Source organism: Leptonotus elevatus, chromosome 10 (genome assembly GCF_054856555.1).
Source record: "Leptonotus elevatus isolate MCC_2025b chromosome 10, RoL_Lele_1.0, whole genome shotgun sequence".
Lineage (NCBI taxonomy): Eukaryota > Metazoa > Chordata > Actinopteri > Syngnathiformes > Syngnathidae > Leptonotus > Leptonotus elevatus.
In genome coordinates this window covers 7,115,780-7,136,666 of record NC_141248.1, presented here as the reverse complement: position 1 = coordinate 7,136,666, position 20,887 = coordinate 7,115,780, and the positions used below count along the sequence as shown (strand labels likewise).

The following is a 20,887-nucleotide window of genomic DNA, read 5'->3' as shown; positions in this document are numbered from 1 at the left end:
TATCACAAAATACTTTCTCGTCAAAACTGCATTGCAATGCAACACAATTGCCCTTTTTACATTCCCATTTTGAACTAAGCAGTGAGCATGACGATGAAATGAAAAAAGACAGAGAGATGTCTGGTTGCTCTCTCTAATTAGGTTCTCTGTATATAGATCCACGCTCCAGTGAGAAGAACCGAAACCCCACCCCCCACCCCCCACCCCCGCACACGCACACACACACGGACACCCATCATGCCTTCCTATATTGTTTACAAATCCCCTTGAGATTCAACTTTGCAACAGAACAATAACTGAACGCTGTGAAAACAAACATGGGTCCTCAGGGTCTGATTGTTAGAACAAGAGTCCGTCCAGTCGAGACAAGAAATCTACTTAAACATTCTGCTCTCGTATTTAGCTTGTCACTGACCGCAGCTCGGTTTCCTAATACTCCGGGAAGAACTGCTTCTCTCCAAGGTCCACAGAATTTGATAATAATACATATATTGTTAAAGAAATGTCTTATGAAGCAGACAAACCCCAAAACAACATTTTTTTGTTTTTTTTTGCACAAGTGAAAGCCTTTTTAAAGTTGCGATTGCTTCTACGAGACTACTGGACTATGGATCGGCATCCCACAGTGGGGATGGGAAGGCAACATTTTCCAGTTATACACCACTATTCAGCTGAAGATCCATGTAGTAGTACAGTCTTCTGTCCATAATACCAAGACAACTACATGTTCCGGATGAAAACTGCACTTGTTGACAACTGTGTGCAACTGCAGGTGCATGATTATGATGCCCCCCTAAAAAATGTTTGGGGTCAACCGTGAAGTTGAGTCGGACGGGTTGTTTGGAGTGGATTGTGTACTTAAGACTTACTTTCAATCTACAGTATTTGTTGTCTGTTATGCTGTATGCCCCCTTCTTTTACGTGGATGACCCATAGCATTTTTCTTTAACTAGGGGGTGTTCAATGCTGTGTCTGAGATGTGTCTGGTGTATTGCCAACAAAAGACATTTTGAAATGTTTCTGTCAACAGGGAGGAGCGGGCTGCCCAGGTGGATGCCCCGTCATCACGAGTCGCCAGTGAAATCAAGTCTATTTACAATCAAATCTTGTGTCTCACCTTAACTGGCCTTTACTAAATCCATTATTAGTGTGGTGAAACGTACCAGAAAATAATATAAATCCAAATCCTAATCAATCAAGTTTGTTCTTGTGACCAGGATTTTAAGGTTGGTTTCTTAATTAAAATGAATTGATTTGGGAGAAAGGGGAAATGTTGTGCCAAACACAAAACATGTGTTTTTCTACATCAAACAGTTAATGCCTCGTTGGAACACTTTAATGAAACTACGGTGTAATTTGTTCCTGTTAACTGGTACCACACATCTGAATAACAATTGCATTTAAAAAAAAACACAACTGCACTTTTAAGTTCCCAGCATGAACTAAATAGACAGCCTGAAAATGATAAAACATTGGAACTGCCAACACTTTTGACTTGCAAATATGTACGACCATATTTAAATACGTATATTCCCCCTATTCCCCCGCTGTGGTCTTACCTGGCTTTGATCCTTCAGCCACAGAGCCATTGTACACCTGATTCTTAAACTCAGGCCTGTTGTCGTTCATGTCAATCACGTAGATGTACAAATCAATTGGATTCTCCACCTGGTTGCCATTCATGTCCACTGCATGGGCTCGCAGCTGTGAATACGCATACAAACAAAGACACCTTCAAGAATATGCAACACACTTTGACAGCAAGTTCTCAGTCCAACTTTGTTAATTGACAGCCTCATTTAATTGGCTGATGTTTCTTTTATTTATCTTGTCTGTCAATAGGGCAGACAAGACAGCAGCAACGACAACCATCAGTGAGCTGTTGCTTTCTGCTATCTTTGACTTTTGCTTTTGTTTATAAATCAGGAATAGAAAAACGAGAAACAATCAGTGTAAAAACAGACATGAGGTGAATTTACTTGTGGAAGCAAATGTAAGATATAAACTTACAACGGCATGGTGGTGATGGTGGGTTTTTGCATGGACAGATCCGACTGAAGGTAATTGCCACTCACATGAGTTGTTTTAATCTATATTGCTACTTTCACAAACTCACTTCTCTCCCATCACCATCAACAACATCTGACAGGAATTGAAGCTTCTGTAACCAACTAGGATATACGGCCCACATATATCAGAGTCAGGTTTATTGGGCTAATATGTAAAAACACACAAGACATTTTCTTTCACATTCACAACCCATTGGAAAAACGCAAAAAACAACAACGACAAACAGAGGGAAACAGGATGGGAAACCTGGTGGTTCGCAAGTTAGCGCCCTGTGTTTCTTAGTAGGAGGGAAGGGGTGGGGGGGGACAGGCCCAGTTTGTGCAACTTTAAAGGGGAGCATAGTATGCACCTAAGAAAAAACAAACAAACAAACCTGCACAAAGCAACATAATGCTGAGATAGATATGTCCTTGACGGACAAGTTAGTCTGATGATGCCCATTTTATGAATTATCGTGGTGCGACCAAAAATAAATAACCAATTTGGGATTTTTATTTTGAAATACTTTTAAAGACAGGAGTTTGTGTTTCATCCATAAGACAGTCAAAAACCCATGGGAGCAGCTATCAGGTTTGTACTAAGTCACAAGTAGCCTATGTAAAAATGTTACCCTTTTAGCAACTGGTATGTAGTGGTCATATTTGGACATCATATGGTATGACCTGAAAAATAATTAACAATTTTTTTCTCCAACAAATTATATTTGATTATAATTTCCCTTTTACTTGTGTGGCTAGCTAGCTTGTTTTGATCAGATGGCTAATTGTTAGCCTCATAACTTTTAAATGTCTGTGGAACGTCCCCTTGGTATGGCAAAGCATATCGTCTCATTGCCATGGAGACAGTCTAAACGGCTTAATCAGGAACACAGTCTACAGGAGAAAGAAGTGGGGAAGGGAAAAGCTTCTGCCAGCATCACTTCCAGGAGAAAGTCCACAAAACAGTTGTTTTGATTTTGGTCAGCCTTGAATCTTGCCTGTGACTTTCCAAAGGGCATCAATTAGCCAAGTTTGGAATTCTTCAAAAGGATTCGCCAATGTCTGCATGGTGTTCGCCAATTTGTGCAGTGGCTCAAGAGTCGCATCCAGTCTGCGATTGAGTTCACTCATCACCTGAGTCTGAGTGATGATCGCTCACACCATACGATCCAAAAGACCGTCAGCTAATTCACTTCCAATAGAGCTGATAAATCAGGAAACTCCAAATAACAGGATGCCTGATAACAGAATTCCAATAATGTAAATGTCGTCCATGTTCTCGATGGTTAGAATATATAGGCACACCATCTTCCATTTTGTTCCAGGAATTCGAGGTGTACTCGGCTGCAAACGCCTCGTCGGGGCAAGCTGGCTCATCTCTACCAGATCTTCCTATCGAGAAAATGTTGTCAATTGCACCGAGAGACCAGCTGACCAAAATCAATAGTTAGATTTTCAGAAGAAGTGCAGCGGGAGCCTGGGGTAATATACACTAGAAACTCAAATCATTCATCCATGGAGTTATTAAAGAAGATTATTTAAAGCACTGTTTGTTTGAATGGCAACCACGTCAATTTCGTGTCTGCCAATCAGAATGAAGTAAAAGGTACAGTTAAACATATCGGCAGAGTGCTGATACAGCCTGGGAGACCCGTCCGTGTCCATTGAAAAGAGCCTTCCTGAGCCACTTAATGACCCTCAAAATGTAATTTTCCCATTGGCTGAACCACAGCAACAACGACAACAACCAGAACAGCTCAATCTGTTTTCTCAGCAGTGAATATGGCATACGGAAAGATGCGTGAATTGACTAAGTGGGATTGCTCGTGTGGAAGCATGTGTGATAACGAAGCCACGTTTTTGTTTGCATTCATTTATGACTCTGTTTTCGTAGGCCGCGTTGCTTGTGGATTCAAATGTGTTATTCAGCATGCATGCTTCGGTCCTTTGTGTGTGTGTGTGTGTGTGTGTGTGTGCGTGTGTGTCTTCCTTTGAATATGCCCTGCAGATGGTACAGTATGTGTGTCGCTATGTCTGGTGGAAAAAATGTAAATGTGATCTATGGGCCTGGAGGAATGTATGCGACTGTGGGGTTTGCAGAAGTATGCGTGCAATTACAGTTTTGGTGTATGTGGACCATGCACACACAAAACAGAACCCTACTCGTATCGTATTTACACACACACCTTTGACTGTTTTTCTCTGATTTCTGCTGGTCTAACGTATAATGCTGGGCCTTCGGTATTCAAAGGAGCGAAATATACACACCTTTATAGGGCTGCCACCTGTGGTAATCTTAATGTTTAATAAAGCTATGACCAAAACTCTGGATTAAATACATACATGTACGTTGAGGGCTGAGCAACCTTTTATGAAAAAAACAACAAGACATAATTATTGACAAACACAATAATTTATGGGCTGCTATACATAGTCCACAAACACACTATTTAAAAGGTTGTGCACATGCACATTATGTTCATCAAAGTTCCAGCTGTGAGCATAATATAGTGCTAGACTTCATATTAAAATTCCTGTTAAATTTTCATGAGAACACGTTGTCCTGAAACTCACTTATAGTCCACACGCTTAATCATTTACACTCACATTTACACCTACTGGCAATTTTGAGTCTTCATTTAATAAATGTATTTAATATAAATTCTAGTGTATTTTTTTAGGCCAATGCTGGTTTCTGGGTGAAAAAAAATACTGATTACCAATTATCAATCAAACTGTAACTATACTGTTAAAAACAAACAAAAAAACATTCCTTTTCGGATCCCTGAATGCATTGTGTGGCACATTGCATGCAAGTTATAAGGTCATTAATCTTTCTCAAATGCATGTTTGTGTTACCGGTTTCAATCAGTTTATTTAAAGTGCAAAATCACCATGAAACATGGTTTTAATACACTTTAAAAGAAAAATCACATACAATTAAAACACTTCACAATAAAATCAGGTACAAGAAAAAAAGAATAAAACACTTAAGAATGATAATAAAACACTAAAGGAAAATTATAAAACAGTCACGGCCAAAATACTTAGTATGAAGATATGTTTTAAGACAGGATTTAAAAATTGCAGAGGAGGCTATGGCTCGACCGAAATGTATTTTTTAATTATGATTTTTTTTGCCCAATTCCATTGTGGATGTTTGTCATAAAAAAATACAGATTACCAATTAATCGGATGATTAATTAAAAAATAAATAAATAATGCATTCAATATTTTTTCCCCTGCATTTCAGTGTGTTTCAATTATACACGTATTTTCGCCATTTGCAGACTGACGGGTGCCAAATATAAGTATATTGTTCAACAACATACAACAACATAATTTTCCTTTTCAGCTCCCAGAATATATTGTGTAGTGCAATGCATGCAATTATTGAAGTTATAAGGACATTGATCCATATCATATGTATATTTGTTTTACCAGTACAGTGGTAGCCTACCTCAGAGTTTGAACACAATTCGTTCCTGTGAAGTGTTCTAAGTCCGAATTGTTCAACCTCCGAAACATTTGTCCCATCGTAAATAATGTAAATGCAATTCATCCGTTCCCAAGCTCCAAAAACAGAAAATTCCTATTTTAATTTCTAGTTATATTAAAAAAACATGTACACCCTGTACAGTGTCTAAAATAAATAAATAAATAAAATACCTTACCTTTTTTGTTGATGGCATCAGTGGATGAAAAATGCTGTGTTAATGCATGCTTTAGTTTAGTGCTGAGTTAGTGTATTTTATATTGGGCATATAGTTTGACTACTAAGGGGTCCTTGTGCGCTGTTTAGCGTCAGGCACATTGTTGAACAGCTAAGGGGGGTCCTTGTGCCATTATTTACAGAAGTAGTCACCGTAGTTACAGTGCTGCGATAATCTCTTTCCTAAATCCACTGTGGTTTGTAGCACTGTACGTTTTTCTTGGCTGCCATTTGCACTTCATGCTGTCTTTCTGTGGGCACATGTCGAAGAAAATTGTCTTGAAAAAATCCAAATGCACTCGCGAATGTACGGAGCACCTCCGGGAGTATTCACCCGCTCTGACTAGAAATGAGCAGTGCTCCCTCTCCACAACTGCGACGTGAGCATTCGGCATCGCTCGGCTTCACTTGGCTACCCGTTCAAGGTATTTCTGGCTTTGCTTGCGTGTTCGAACTCCGAGAATGAGGTCAAACTCCGAGGCATTTTTCACTCAGATTTTTTGGTCGATGTCCGATTTGTATAAGTTCCGAGACGTTTGAACTCCAAGGTTCCACTGTAGTTGAATGTGCATCATATTTAACACATTTATGTTTGATTGATCTCACACTATGCTTTAATTTTATTCTTATTACTACTCTGAATTTCGGTTGTAAATTAGTGACATCAGGTCAATTCCTTTCACTACTTGCATTGCTTGTAATAATTAGGATTTATTTTGAATATCAGGTCCGTAGAATGACCTTATAGTACTAGTAAATGGTTCTTGATTTATCTAGTGCTTTTCCACCTTACCTTAAGACCCTAAAAGTGCTTCACATTTTGACTACTCATTCCCCTACTGACGACGCAGCATCATGAGCAACTGGGGGTTCAATGCGTTGCTGAAGGATACTTTAAATTTGTCACACTGGCCTGGGATCAAACCCACAACCTCAGGGTTGCAAGATGACGACTTTACCACTGAGCCATGTCGCCCCCGAGGACATTTGGCATTTAGTGATACAAAGTTTTGGTATAGATTTATGTGTACCGAGACCAGCGTAACAAATGCTGTATTTGGTTAGGTGAGTACATTTAAGGTAAAAATCGAAACGACCGATGATTAATTGGTCGGGCCCTTGTAAATTCTATAACATTACACTAGACTACAGTGAAATTAAAGAAAACACAAGGAGGAATGTTTTAAAATGTCACACTCACATGTGCTCAAGAATGTTTTGGAATGACATTAAGTTATATACTGTATAATACATGCATTGATGAAATAATACATTCTTGAAAATTCCGCAAGTAGAACTTATCTATTGGTATGCCGTCTGTGAATGAGGCCCACTGAAATCTGTGTGCACAACACAACCAAGCATGAAAAACTAAATGTAATTTGCTCAATTGCTTTGCTGAGTCACAGGAGCTTTGCCTGACAAAGCTAAAGCACAGACTATGATCCACTCCCTCCACTTCCCCCTGGTGCTAGTCTGTCAAAAACAGCAGGCTCTTCTCTCTTTTCACGCGAGCTGCGAACTAACAAGCAAAGTTTGGCCCGTAAGAGCTCAGCAGTGCTTGGAACTTCCTGTCGTGTTGAAATAAAATGAGAGATGGGACAAATTTCCCCTGGGCCAATCGCTTGCAACATTCTCTAACCCTAAATCATACATCACATCGCAACCAGCATGGGTCCACACAAGTCTAATTAGGAGCCCCCTTCAACTAGAAGAGCCTGTAAACTTATACACTCTCTTCTGAACAGAGTGCCTTATAAGAACTGTACACATGCCATGTGACTCTTCTTTCCAAGGGACTAATAATGTGGCGCCGTTATTGATCCCAATTCTGGATGTGTGTAAGAGAAGCCAAACATGCACACTTCCAAAGCATATAAGGTAACATGGCACATATCTAAAAGAGAATCGAAAACACCCTCACAAGTACAAGACAATTCAATCGAGAAGACAATCCTCAGAAGATTTGTGTTTGTTCATACTGAGCTGTGTGTGTGCATTGGTGTGTGTGTGTGTGTTGACAGAGACGCTGAAGCGATCAACTCCCATTTTTTCCATCTCTCCTCTGAGACAGGCGCATGCGTTTGCATTACTTCTATCAGCAGCATGGCCATCTATCATGCCGACAGGCACGCAGGCACCGCAGGTCTGATTCTCCAGCGCACCTTGAGTGGAGATGTCACACTCTTTGGCGATATAAACTGAAACCTGTAATGCGTGTATATTAACCAATGGCCTGATATTAAAGCAGTTCTCATGAGGTCTGCATATCTAATTCACACATGCGCAAAGCTGTTTACAACGGGTTCCGGAGAGGATGCTTAATCCTTTGCCGTCTCATTGGTGTATGTACTGAGGAACCCAGCAGGTTGTATTCAGGGTTACTGTTCAGTAGGACTGCAGCTATCAAATATTTTGTTACTCGGCAGAGGTGGGCATTTTACTTAAAGTTGCGGGTCCGTCATGTAATAGCAACCTGGACACCCTTCAGTCACAGTTAGTCTGTCATTTTACTTCAGCCACGCTTCCGTCACCACTATTTTAGAACCGACGGACAGAGGTGGCCATTCGGTCAGTACGTTCTACTTCAATTGTCAACAGAATGGCCGTCCGACAGTGACACACTTGATGTTTACCCTGACGAAAACCCATGTCCGTCAGTGCTTAGTCCGTCATTTTTTAAAAGGTTCTCGACATTCATCAGAAAAACAGGGCATCCGTCAGTGACGGACTGACATAGAGAGTTTGTCATTAGTAACGGAATGCTCACCACTGGTATTCGGATATTCTACTAATATTCTATGGAATAATCGTGTATTCGGATTAAAAAAAAAAACTAAACAAAAAAGCATTCAAATTTAATAATGAAAGACCAATTGGTTTTAATTTTTAGTTAACTATCAACATTTTTTACTGTGGTTAGCAGCACACCATTGTCATTTTTAGAAACATTAGTGGGACTTAAACAGACATGAGCATTCTGTCAGTGCTGATGGACGCCCGTATTGCTGACGAATGACAAGAAACAATGACAGAAAATGACGGACAAAACACTGATAAAAGGTGGGTTTTTGTCAGTCAGTGTAATCATCACTAACCGGCTCAAGTTATCACAGACCTGTCAGTCTGTCACTGACTGACAGTCCGTTAGTACTGATGGAATGCCCATGTCTGTTTGCTGGTCCTAAAATAGTGGTGAAAAGTGGTGACTGAAGCGTGGTTAAAACTGACGGCTACAGATTGGTTTGATTTGAAACAATGGCACTATAGACTGACGAATGACAAACCAGCAACATTTTGGAAATTGCCCACCTCCGGATTTTAGACAAAATACCATACCATAGATTTTGGTCTGTGGATGAAGTGACGTCAGAACCACAGAAGCGATTTTGATGACTAAAAAAGCATTTGAGTAAGCTTGGTTTGTTAAAAAGTGATCAGATGGAAAAGCAACTCTTTCTGACTGTCAGCATCAAAGTGCGCAGTCATTTATGTCTATAAATGCCTTTAAAAAGTGCTGCTAGCCGTACATTAAACCGCCTTTAATAAGTAGTCTGACTGCTCTCACGAGCCAAGCGCTGCTGTCCGCTAGCGCTGCTATCTGCTGTTATCTGCTAGCGCTGCTATCTGCTGTTATCTGCTAGCGCTGCTACCTGATAGCACTGTTATCTGCTAGCATTGCTATCTGCTAGCGCTGGTATCTGCTAGTGCTGCTAGCTGCTATCACTATTGCTAGGAACCCTAACCCTAACCCTGGCAACAGGCGTGGTACAATACATCAATGTAATTGAGTCTTTTTTTAACATGAACATGATTTCAGAAGAACGTTTTGTTGTTGACGTTGGTAGCTACAATTTGTGATGACAAAACGCCCTAAAGACAGTCGGAAAGACAAATCAGCCATTACACACTGCCGAGAACAACTTCAAAATATATGTGTGCCAAAGCATTGATGTCCATATATTATTTGATAGAGTAAGATTTATTTCGAAGTTGGCACAATGTTATTGTTATGCATAGTAAGAATTGTTACTACTGTGTTTGGATTGGCTAGTTCGTTACGGCGTACACGAAAATACCTAGGTATTTATATAAGTACCTGAGGCAGAAAAAATTATTCAAGCATTTTTTTTTTTTAACCGAGGTACTCAATTTACTCAAAGACTCGTTTCAGTCCTACTGTTTAGCTTTCACTGGCATAGGTGCAGATTGCTCAAGGTAAGCATGCAGCACTGTGTCAGGGTGCCTTGGTTAAACAGGGGTCCTGTCCACAAAGGTGAAAAGGAGAAATAACAAGAGCGAGGGGAGAATAAGTGGGTGGAGAAACCTCGACCTGCTTATGCCATAAACAAACATACAACTCATCAATCATTCCTGCTTATAAGGGAACACACACACACACACACACACAAGTGTGTATGCATAGTCACCTGCTCATTAGCTCTGAGGGAAAGAACAAAGTTTTGAGTGCTTCACCACATTTCTCTGTTCTCGCCATCCTGTGCGGTCTAAATGACAGCTGAAGTGTGTATTGTTATCAAATGTTGGCTTTCATTGTTAGACTGAGCTTCAATCAGAGCCCTGGGAGGATGGAGGGATGGTACACAAAGTCCTGCGAATGTGCTCTGACTTGTGGTTTTGTTTTGGCACGGAGCGACATCAATGATGGAATGAAATGTCGACAGAAGACGAGGAAACGTGTAGCCACATTTCCATTGGAGATAATTGTCAGCTAACCAGACCAGCTTGAGTGGAAAAGTCACACAATCATTTATTTATTGTCTTACATGGAAGGACGCTCTCTCCTCTCTGTCCAGGGGTTGAGTGACGAACATGTTGCCGCTGATGGGGTCAATGTTGTAAATACCACTGGGCGGCTGATCAGCACCTGCCCCAGTGATGCTGTAGCGGATGCCAACATCTTTGTCCTGGTCGGAGCGAATCTGAAGAGAAGAGAAGAAAATCAAATAAGAGCATTTTATTTAAAATGCAATATTTTTGCCAGGTCCAAGTGTTGTCTCATTAGTGAAGTAGGTTATGTCAACAAAAGTAGAGCTGGTCCAGCATTCTCTTTATAAGATTTTATGACAAGAGGGTCATGGTTCAAATCCTGCTGCAAACAAAACAACAACAATATATAATTGTCGTAGTGATTCTAGTCTGCATTGTGACCTCTGTCAAGGTGTTCTTTGCTGAAATTTTGAGTCAACTGTTTAGGAAATTGATGGGAAGAAGGATGAAGCTATACTGAATGTCTGCTGGTTTTATCGTGCACGGTTTGAGGAGCTGGAAGAGGTGGTGACCAGGATGTGGAGGGTCAGAGAGAATTTTGCTCGCCCTTGTCTTGCAAGTGGCCAAAAGTGGGTAGCAGGGCTATGTGAACTACTACATGAGCAATGGTGTAAATTGAGAATGCATTTTTCAAGTTAGTCTAATGTCTTGAATAAGACATTGTTTCAACGTATTGTTTTCTGTTTGAATGTGACCGTTTCTTTGCAATCTTGAGGGATAAAAGCGACTTACTTTCAGTTTTGAGATTACAGAAGGACATCTTCCCTCCAGGATGATGAAAACTGATAATTGTCAAGAACAAAAATCTTTGACTGGAGCGTAATATCCCACTGTGCACCGCATAATGCAGCTTTCCTTTGAACACTTTTCAGTTTCCAGCATTTATTATTTGCTACAACAATAAAATATATCAATACTTTTGCTCAGCGCATTGCTGACAAAAGAAGATGGATTAGTAGTACTTCTTTCAGTGGCATTGATTTTCATTCCATTCCAAAAAGACATCTGAGTCACCGTCATTAATGTGACAAGTTTTGGATTGCTAAAGCGCAGTTACTGATGGAACATTCTCACCTCCGCATCCCTTTTTACTGACTGGATTGTCTGAAATGAATTGAACGGCGAACCAAGTAAATGTGAAAATAGAGCTGCATACATGGTTAACACTTCTGTTAATCGAAATTTTAGGCTGAGACTTTTATATAAAGTTTTTTACATTTGTGAGAATGTGATAAATTCGAAGTGCAAAGAACTTCTTTTGTTTTGAATTCAGTCGAGTTAAAAGACAGGTTATTCATGGCCTCATCACATGGAAATGTTTTATTTACTGTTGTTTACCAATTCATTATCTCAGACACACATAAAAGATGACACTGTAGTTTGTCATTGGCATGAAGGCAAAAGGATGTGAAGGGATAAGCAGTACAATTGTGATGCCGCTCTAAACTAGCTTGGGGTTTTTGGTGCCTTGCTCAAGGGGACCTCGAGAAAATCCTAATAATAGAAGAAATCATAATATCTCTACAATTTCGACTATAATTTGAAGTCAAGAAAGTCAAGCCATTATAGACTGAACCAGTGCCATTGCAACCACTACCTTTGGCTGGTAAAACATTTTGGGTTCTTGCTCGACAAACTTCATATTTACTCCATTCTGAATTCATTTTGTTTGTTTGTCTTTGATTGCTTAAATTAAGTCTGACCTATCACTTTGGCTACAATTCCAAGGGAAAAACCACAGATTCAAATGGAGAAAAGAGAAAGCTTGAATCATCTTTTCTCTCTATCTTTCTCTTCCTCTCCGATGCAATTTCCCCGGTCTGTGAGTCTGCAGATCATGCATGAAAATGAAATGACTTCATCCGTTCAGCTTTGACGGCGGCTTCTGCATAAAACATCTCTCTGTTTGAACATGATACCCTCTCTTTTAATTTCCACAGTTGTCTTCCCACAGCCACAGAGCAGAACTTTGCTACAAACCTTTCACAGGTTGCAGTTTCCCCTCCCTGTCGGCACGGGAACCCAGGGCCAAGTGTAATCTGAAGTACAATATGTCTATCAATGATTTCACTTGGCAGAGCAATCTCTGTATGGTTCTGTTTTACTGCATTTGTTTTTCACAGTGCCCACTGTTTATCTGCCTCAAATCAGAATCATTAATGAGAACAATTTTATTCCTTTTGAAATTGAAGTGTAGGATGACCAGACGCCCCTTTTCAACTGGGACAGTCTCGTTTTGGCTCTTGTGTCCAGAGTCCCGGCGGATTTCGCCAGCCCCATTGTTATATCCTAGCGTATATCCCAGCGTCCAGTCTTTTTTTTGTCCAATCAGCAAGCCAATTGTTTGGCTCATATATATATGTCACACAGTAGTCTAATTGCTAACAGGCGTGTTTGCCTCATACCGGAACTAGAACTACTTTCTGTTTTGGTCTCTAAGAATCATGGGAAATGTAGCACTACTAGCCTAACGCTGCGGTTGCTAATCGGACCCAACGAACGCTGAGCTTTTCTGGTGGCATTTTTGAATATTACAATGTGGGACTGGCGCAAGGTAAACGGCACAGCCAGCTTCCATTAGCTGCCGGGACAGAGCTTTGACATGTTTAGTGCTGTTGAACTGTCAACCAACCTTTAGCATTAGCTTTTGTTTTTTTTTCTTTTGAGAGAGAGCTCAGAATTGTTCATTCAGTAATCTTACCGATTCGACATGTCATCATCATTGCTCTCTCTTTTTTTTTCTCTTTTTCTTTTTTTTGTATGTGCATGTGCGTGTGAGTGTGTACTCATTAATTCACCTAAAAACTATTAAAAATCCCATACCGTTCACCTAAACCGAATACTTCAGAATCTTTAGCATTAGCTAATGCAATAACTGGCAATGAAATTAGTTATAAATAGTTCCTGGTAAGAGTTTATTGTATTTTTGATTTTCAGCAAAATTGTAGTGGTCTAGTTCTTATTTAATTTATTTATTTCACCTTATCCAAATTATCATTTTAATATCGAATTTCCATGGGGGAAAACGGGTTAATGCCTACAAGTCCAAGAGACAGCTTAGTGTGAAGTGTTTTGCAACTAAGAGTCACAATGTGTTCACAAAGTGGAGAACAAGCTCAGTTCAAAAATTCAAAATTCTTCTCCCCCCACGACCGTCTACACAGTTGCTTGCCATTGCGTGTTGCTGGAATCGTAAAGCAGTCCCTGTGTAGTTGGCATGTTGATGTAATATTCCTGACATACCACGTGGCCTCTGCTGCCATGCCCGCTTAACATTCCGCACCGCTGTCACCTGAGATCACATGTCACATTCACTGGTGTATCTTAATAAGGAGGCCTTATATGAATAAATGGCATAAATGAAGAAGCATGACTTCTCGGAGTCCTGGGAATCCCATGAGTGACAACTCCGCAATTGAACCTTTTGAATGGAATGCTAATGACAAAAGCTAGGATCTTTTTTTCATCCTCCCCTAGCGCTGCCTTTCTTTCGGTCTATCACCATCATCTATCTCGAGTTCTCTTTCTCATTCGAGTAGCTCCCGGTGGAGTGACTGGCTACTAATCACACTAAAAATAGCAGAGAAAGGCAGATGTAAGGGACTTAACTTGATGTCTGTCTCCCTCAGATCAGACCAGACATCAGATAAGTGACCTATTTGTAGTTCTTTGAGAGTGATTTCCTTGATTACTGACAACTACTGGGATCCTTTGGGACAAGCTATCAGCGTGAGAAGAAAAATGGCAATGGGTGGAGGGAGAGAGGCACAGAGGAAGTGAAAGCAGCAAGGAGTTAGGGAAAATTAGATGAAGAATTATTGTTCTGTAAAGCTGCTGGGGGTGACACAGGACGTGCAAACAGTAGGGATATTCATTGAGCATAGCGACTTGCTGCCCAATTAGTGTTATATGAATGTTCAGTCTGTTCAAATCTCCTTTGATTGATCTGAACCTGAGACAAACTAAGCAAAATTCCAGGAAACTAATTTGCTTTTCATGCATTTGCACCATGCTGACTCATAATGCGGAGACGACTACGCAGCACGCCACTATGCACCGGACAAAAATCGAACACTTCTTCTTCATAGTATCACGCTTCCAGAGAGCAAAAATAAGCAATAAGGTCATTGAAGGACAGTGTGCGGCAGGCACCCAAAGTATTACAGTATTATGGTATCATGTCTGCTATGGGCTAATGGAACATAATCATTTGAAACTGTGGGTTTACACTCTTTGGTAGGCTATTTTATGTCTCATGTCCACTTAATGGTTCAGGGTTTGGTTGTAGTCTTTCAAAGCTTTCCACAGGCATAGCCATTCAGTTTCTCGTCAGGGCGCATGACCCCCCCCCCCCCCCCCCACCCCTCGTGTTTCAAAAGCAGAAGGCACAACAGGGAGAAAATGAATTATGACCACAGTGACGAAAGCAGTACTTGAGAGCAAACTGCATGACAATCAAAGTGTTTGTTTTGCATTTGAGTTGGTCAAACTCGCTTAGAACTGCTGTACCATTCGGGTTGAAATAGCTTGGGAAAACAAGACACACAACAGGTTTTGTTTTACGACACATACGGTATATATGACTTTTGAGAACTAATCGACTTGGATGCAGATAAGATGACAGACAAGCATTCGCAAATGTGGCTAGCAAGAACGGCCTGGAAGAACTAGCTAGAGTGGCTAGCTAGAGCGGCTAGCAAGAGCGACTAGCGGGTGAAGCTAGCAAAAGCTAGCAAGAGCAACGCAGAGGGAGACATACAGCGGGAGCCCAAATTACGGGACTCAGCAATTACCACATGCGGGTCCCAGCTGCGGAAGGTAAGCAGCAGTCAACCCATTGGGTCCGACACTAGCTGCAAGCATTACCAGAGGCTAACTACATTCGTGAAGTTCTTCTCCTTTGAGTATCCATACCATTAAGTTGGCGGCCAAACATGCCAGCCTCCTGAACCTATGTAATAAAATTAGCGATTACTAGACCTACGATTATATAGTAAATGTGGTATTTGAACACCCCACATTTTTTTGTAACCCTTTTTACAGTAACTTGAACAATAATTGAAGAGACTATTATCCTTGATTTTTTATTTCAAAACTAGTAATCCATCAATTTGTTGTGTTGAGTGAATTTTAATATTTGGTTTCACCATCATAACGGCCTTCTGAGGGAAGCCGTAACTCCGTACAACGTGGCCCGCGACAAAAATGGGTTAAAGCATTGAAGGAATCATCGTAAACTAGTGCAACTCCACAAGTCCTAGTAATTACTGGTGACAATTGATGAGGCAATCAAGACGTTTCGTGCTGACCCTTGATCAAACCTGTTTTATTTGATTTGAATTTGACTAGCCAGACATCATAAATTCAGCAACTGTAATTAAGGTATGTTCAGCACTGTGGTTAGACTGTTTGCATGAAGCTAGTTTATTGATGTAAGGGCAACAAGTATGACAAGTAAGCATTCTTCTTTGTTTAACTTTTTGTCAATCACTAGTCCTATTAAAGAACAACAACACTAAGCCTAGCAGTGCAACTAGTGGATATAGATAATAATTTTAACAACACGAGCAAGGGGCTTGCTTCTGAATGTTACTTGTGAGCATTTGGCTCTAACTAGTCTGTCAGCCTGGCAAGTGTGAAAGAAAGGAGTCGTGCTAAGAAATCCCAAAGAGTAGAGAAATAAGGCTTTTGATTTTGAGGATATCAGAACAAATGCTTAAAAGATTTGCTGTTCTGATCTGCCCAACAAAATAATTCCTGTACACGATCACCGAGACTGGGTGAATTGCTGTGTTAAGTAGTATTATAAAAAGCATTTGTGCATCTGAAAAGTACTTGAAAATCACTGTTTGATAGTGTCTCATCTCTCCCTGCTGTCACATCCGCGTATTCCGGGATGAGCACAACGGAAATGGCGACACTAAATGTTATTCCTTCGAATTTTGACTTTTGTATTGCTCTTATGCCTATTGCTGTGCCGTTCATCTGAGATGATGCGCTCTACTTTTGATTGGTAAGAAGCTTTCTAGTCTGCGAGGCCAGCCACTCAAACAGAACAACATTCCTTAAGCGATGAAATAAAAAGGTCAGTCGACAAAGTAGAGACAGCCTTCAGACTTAATTTGCTGTAGAATACAGTGACAACCATACATACATTCGACTGGCTATAAAGAGCGTCTGGGGACATGGGGGAGGTGTTGAGTGGTGTTATTAAAGGGGAATGATGCAGCTTGTTTTAGAAATAGTCACTCAGGAGGTTTGTGAGAGAAAAGCTGCAAAGGGCCCCTTTTTAATATCTCTCAAATGATCCGTTGACAGCCAACATCACGCGCAGTCTTTCCTGATACTCATAAAGAGCGGAACATTATAGATCGGGGACAGAATAGAAAATGAATAAAGCTCCAAGGAGCACTGAGATATGACGTGTTTTTGCATCCTTTTTTATTAGATATGTTTTTCTGTTCTGTTTGGGTAGCCTCTTAGTTTGCTCTCATCTTTTCCCCCACTTTCCACCATTTCTCCATAGTGTAGTAAAAAAAGGAAAATAATTCTGTCCATATAAATCAGTCTCCAACTGAAGAAAGTGTAATCTGTACTGACACTGTTATTCAGCTTTTTACATTTATTTTTATTTTTTTACTTTAATTTTCTTAATTCGTATAAGCTGCTCAGGGCCCCCAATCTTTTTTTTTTCTTTCTTTTTTCTTTTTTTAAAAAGGGCCCCCAATCTAATGTTTTGGATATTGCGTGGATTTGATTGTAAATGTAAATAGGCTGTATATTATTATTATTATTATTATTATTATTATTATTATTATTATTGTAAAGCGTCTCTGTAGAGGTTTTCGGCGTTGCGAATATTTCACAAGTAATGCAATTGCAGTGATCATCACATTGTAACAAAGCAATTAAAAATGTTAAACATTTCTAATAAAATGTAGTTAATATTATTATTTACGTTTCTAATCGTTCTGGGATGTAAAAAAATTAAATACAAATAAATCTGGGATTGACTCAGTTGGCATGTATTACTCCACTTCTGTTCATGTCCCGCCTTCCTTCATGGTCTGACTAATATACTGTAGTACCTCCTCAGTTATTGTTCATATATGATTGGATTAAATCACTGTAGCAGTATCACTCATCTGTCTGATTGAGCGTAAGATCAATCATATAGCACAAAACCCAGATGTTGAATATACACAATTTAAGATCTAGAAGTAGGCCAGAGCAAAGTATATAATGGAAGACTGAAAGACTCTTATAAAAACTAACAAACACTGAAATTACCTTTAACTTTTAGCTATCAAAACAATTAGCTAATCTTGATTTTGTGAAAAAGTTAAATGAAAAGTCTAGTAAGATAATAATTACTTGGAAACCTTTTTTTTTATTTTTTTTTTAACTTGTTATTTTACTACAGCAATCAGTGTACTTAAGTTAAACGTCATATTGTAGACTTTTGGTATTGTTTTGGTGAACCATTTGTACGTGGTACTCTCTCTCTATATATATACTATATGGTTGACAGTGTCTCTAATTTTACTTTCAGCCATTTGACCTTTCAACGCTCCGTTGATGAGAATTTTATCAGCTCCATTGTCTTATTTTTGATTAGTTACCCCGAGGACAGAAGAGTTCCACAATTTTTACATTTTGTAGCTTTAAAAAAATAGATGAGATGCTTTCTCAAGCATGCCCTTGTGCTCATGCATGCGCCTCACTGCCTCCACCTCAGACCATTAACCAGACGGCGGAATGAAATGTAGGACTGAGCTGAAAAAAAGAAGCAATTACAGGGAGAACAAATATTAATGGGAGTTAAGAAGTGACGAACAAACCCAATTATGGCATTAGCCAGGCAATTTAGAGGAGCTCTGCAGGATGGGAGAATCGTGTTGAAATGTACCAGCGGTCTCTCTGCATTAACAATGGCATTAATTCCCCTGAATCACAGCGTGGGAGAAGAATGAAGAAAATATATCTATTAAGTTCCTTTATAAAGAGCGCCAGAGATATTCCGTGTATAATGAGATTGAAATGGAGGATGCCGAGGTCCACAGTCTTGTCTTACTTACCAAACAGGCTGTAAAGTCTTAAGTTGAAATGGTTTTATTGTACCATTTTACCCACAGATCCACAATACAGGAACAAAAAGTAAACTGCCATAGATCTTGGGTCTTTCATGCACAAGGCATGAAGCTCTGACTGGCTTCACGAAGTCTTACTGAAAGAGAATAACAGGGCATGTAGAGTATGAAATGGAGCGAAGGGAGGAGTTTGTGGTGCTAAGGGAGCTTTCCGCTGCCCTTGCGCCTTCATTTCCACCATCAACTTGCATGCTTCGACCTAATCTACTGCCATGTGCTCTCCCCCGCAGGAGGAAGCGGGCCTTGAGAGCCGGACCAATCAGCAGCAACCCGAGGCCAGTTGAAAGCACTTCTGGCATGCCCAAGGTGGCCTCGCTCCAACCAATCACTTAAAGGCCGGACTTGAAAGGAGGGCCATGTTTGGACCTGGGAGTGACTGGAGCTGCCAATGCGAGTCCAGAGGGGAGTCGCAGTGGTTCAGAGCGAGCTGCCAGTGGGGTCAGAGTGGTTGACAGTTCTTTAGTGAGAAGCTGAGCTTTACGCGGGCCACAAAAGCACACAGCCTTTTTCCTACTGGGATGGCTCTAATGGGACTGTCACCTTCTAATTGTCCAACCGAGAATACTGTGATTGACACACACATTCTCTTGTGGAGACGTGCAGCAAAGTGCATACTGGGTGTGTATTTGAACATATTTACTCTAGCTTCAATTCATAAAACACATTGCTCAAATCAATTTTACAGGTCCAGAGTGTATATTTTATACAAATGAAAATTTACAATTGAACAATTGCATTTTAATGAAAATTCCAGTGACAGACATGCCAACAGAAAGATACACTTTATTTAAATATTTAATTTAAATGATTGAAATGTATTAAATGGTACCTAGTATACCAATATCTTATGACTCTTCCAGTGTATTCCCTGGCTCATACAAAACCTTCCATAGGTTACAACCTTGTGTATCTTGACATTAACATAAGTTTGTTTTTGGCATGAGGGAGGAAGTCGGAGTAGTCATAAATAATCTATAAACTACAAGAGAACACACAAACAAACTCAACACATACTCTAAAAACAGGTAGGTCAAAAATAACCCAATTTGGGTAAAAACAAACTAACTAACTGATTCACTACTTGGTTCAAAGGTCAGTTGGTAACAACATTTGAGAATCAAATTGACACAATTTGGAGATCTGACCACTTTTTACCCAAATTAGGTTATTTTTTACCCAATTGCTTTTAGAGTGCAGGATGAGCAGAAATGAGATTCAAACCTCAGAGTTGTGAGGCAACTGTGCTAACCACTTGTATGAAGCCGATAATTGGATGACATAATTACATCTAGACCAGGGTTATTCAAATACATCAAAAATATTAATACATTATTGAAAATGTTAAACTACTAATCACATTTTTAATTGGGTCCATTTATTGTGGTCAGTAAGGCCACTTGCATCAATACTGTTAAAATAAAAACAAAATATTAATTTCATTTAAAAAAAGAAAAAGGGCTGGAACATTATGGGCGCCACCAATAGGTAGCCAGAGGGCCAGATAAGGCCCGGGGCCCACCGATTGAATACCCTTGGTCTAGCAAATATTGATCCGGCAAATTAATGGTTCACCAGGAAAACCATTATTGAAATAATGAAATACTGCATCTACAAAGGTAACTTTACTAACAAATGCCATATTGTGTTTGTGTTTGTCTATGCTTGAGAAAGACTAATTGATCATTTGGGAGTATTCATGCGATTCTGTCAATACAAACAAAAACAAATTAAAGCAACCAATAAAACTGACCTTCCTCAGACTCAGTCAGCATTTGGGTATTGGATTTTCCATTTTACGACGTCTAAAAAGACCTTTATTTTGAAACGCTTCAGTCGATTGTTCATCTAAAAATTGCTCATTATGGCATGCAAGAGGAGGGAAAATCTCATACTGTTAATTTGCAACATAATGTGATGTGTTGTGTTGTTTCAGATAACTTGCTAGCGATTTCCTCCAATCATTATAGGACAGGCAGGTACCGACATATAAATGAACTGGGCCACGATGAATACATCTGTGGTGTATATTTCAAGAAAAAGAGAAGCTTTTCAGGTCTTCTCAATTGACAGCTTCATTAAACACAACTACAACAATAACATCAACAATGAGGAGACATCGTTAAGTAAGGAGATTTCGTGATAGAGTTGTGAAGAATACGCGCCTCTGACAACATCATGCAAATTGC

The 20,887-nt window shown here is 39.9% G+C and overlaps 1 protein-coding gene across 2 annotated transcripts in view; it reads right to left on the bottom strand.

The window, feature by feature from the left end:
* The window catches only part of cdh4 (cadherin 4, type 1, R-cadherin (retinal)), a 204,914-nt gene that overhangs the window by 39,599 nt on the left and 144,428 nt on the right, over positions 1-20,887 (bottom strand). For both annotated transcript variants that reach the window (XM_086086866.1, XM_086086867.1), the window contains exons 5-6: positions 10,548-10,703; positions 1,560-1,704 (exon numbers count right to left, since the gene is read on the bottom strand). In XM_086086866.1, coding sequence (XP_085942992.1) covers positions 1,560-1,704; positions 10,548-10,703 — 301 coding nt within the window. The remainder of the gene's footprint in view (positions 1-1,559; positions 1,705-10,547; positions 10,704-20,887) is intronic.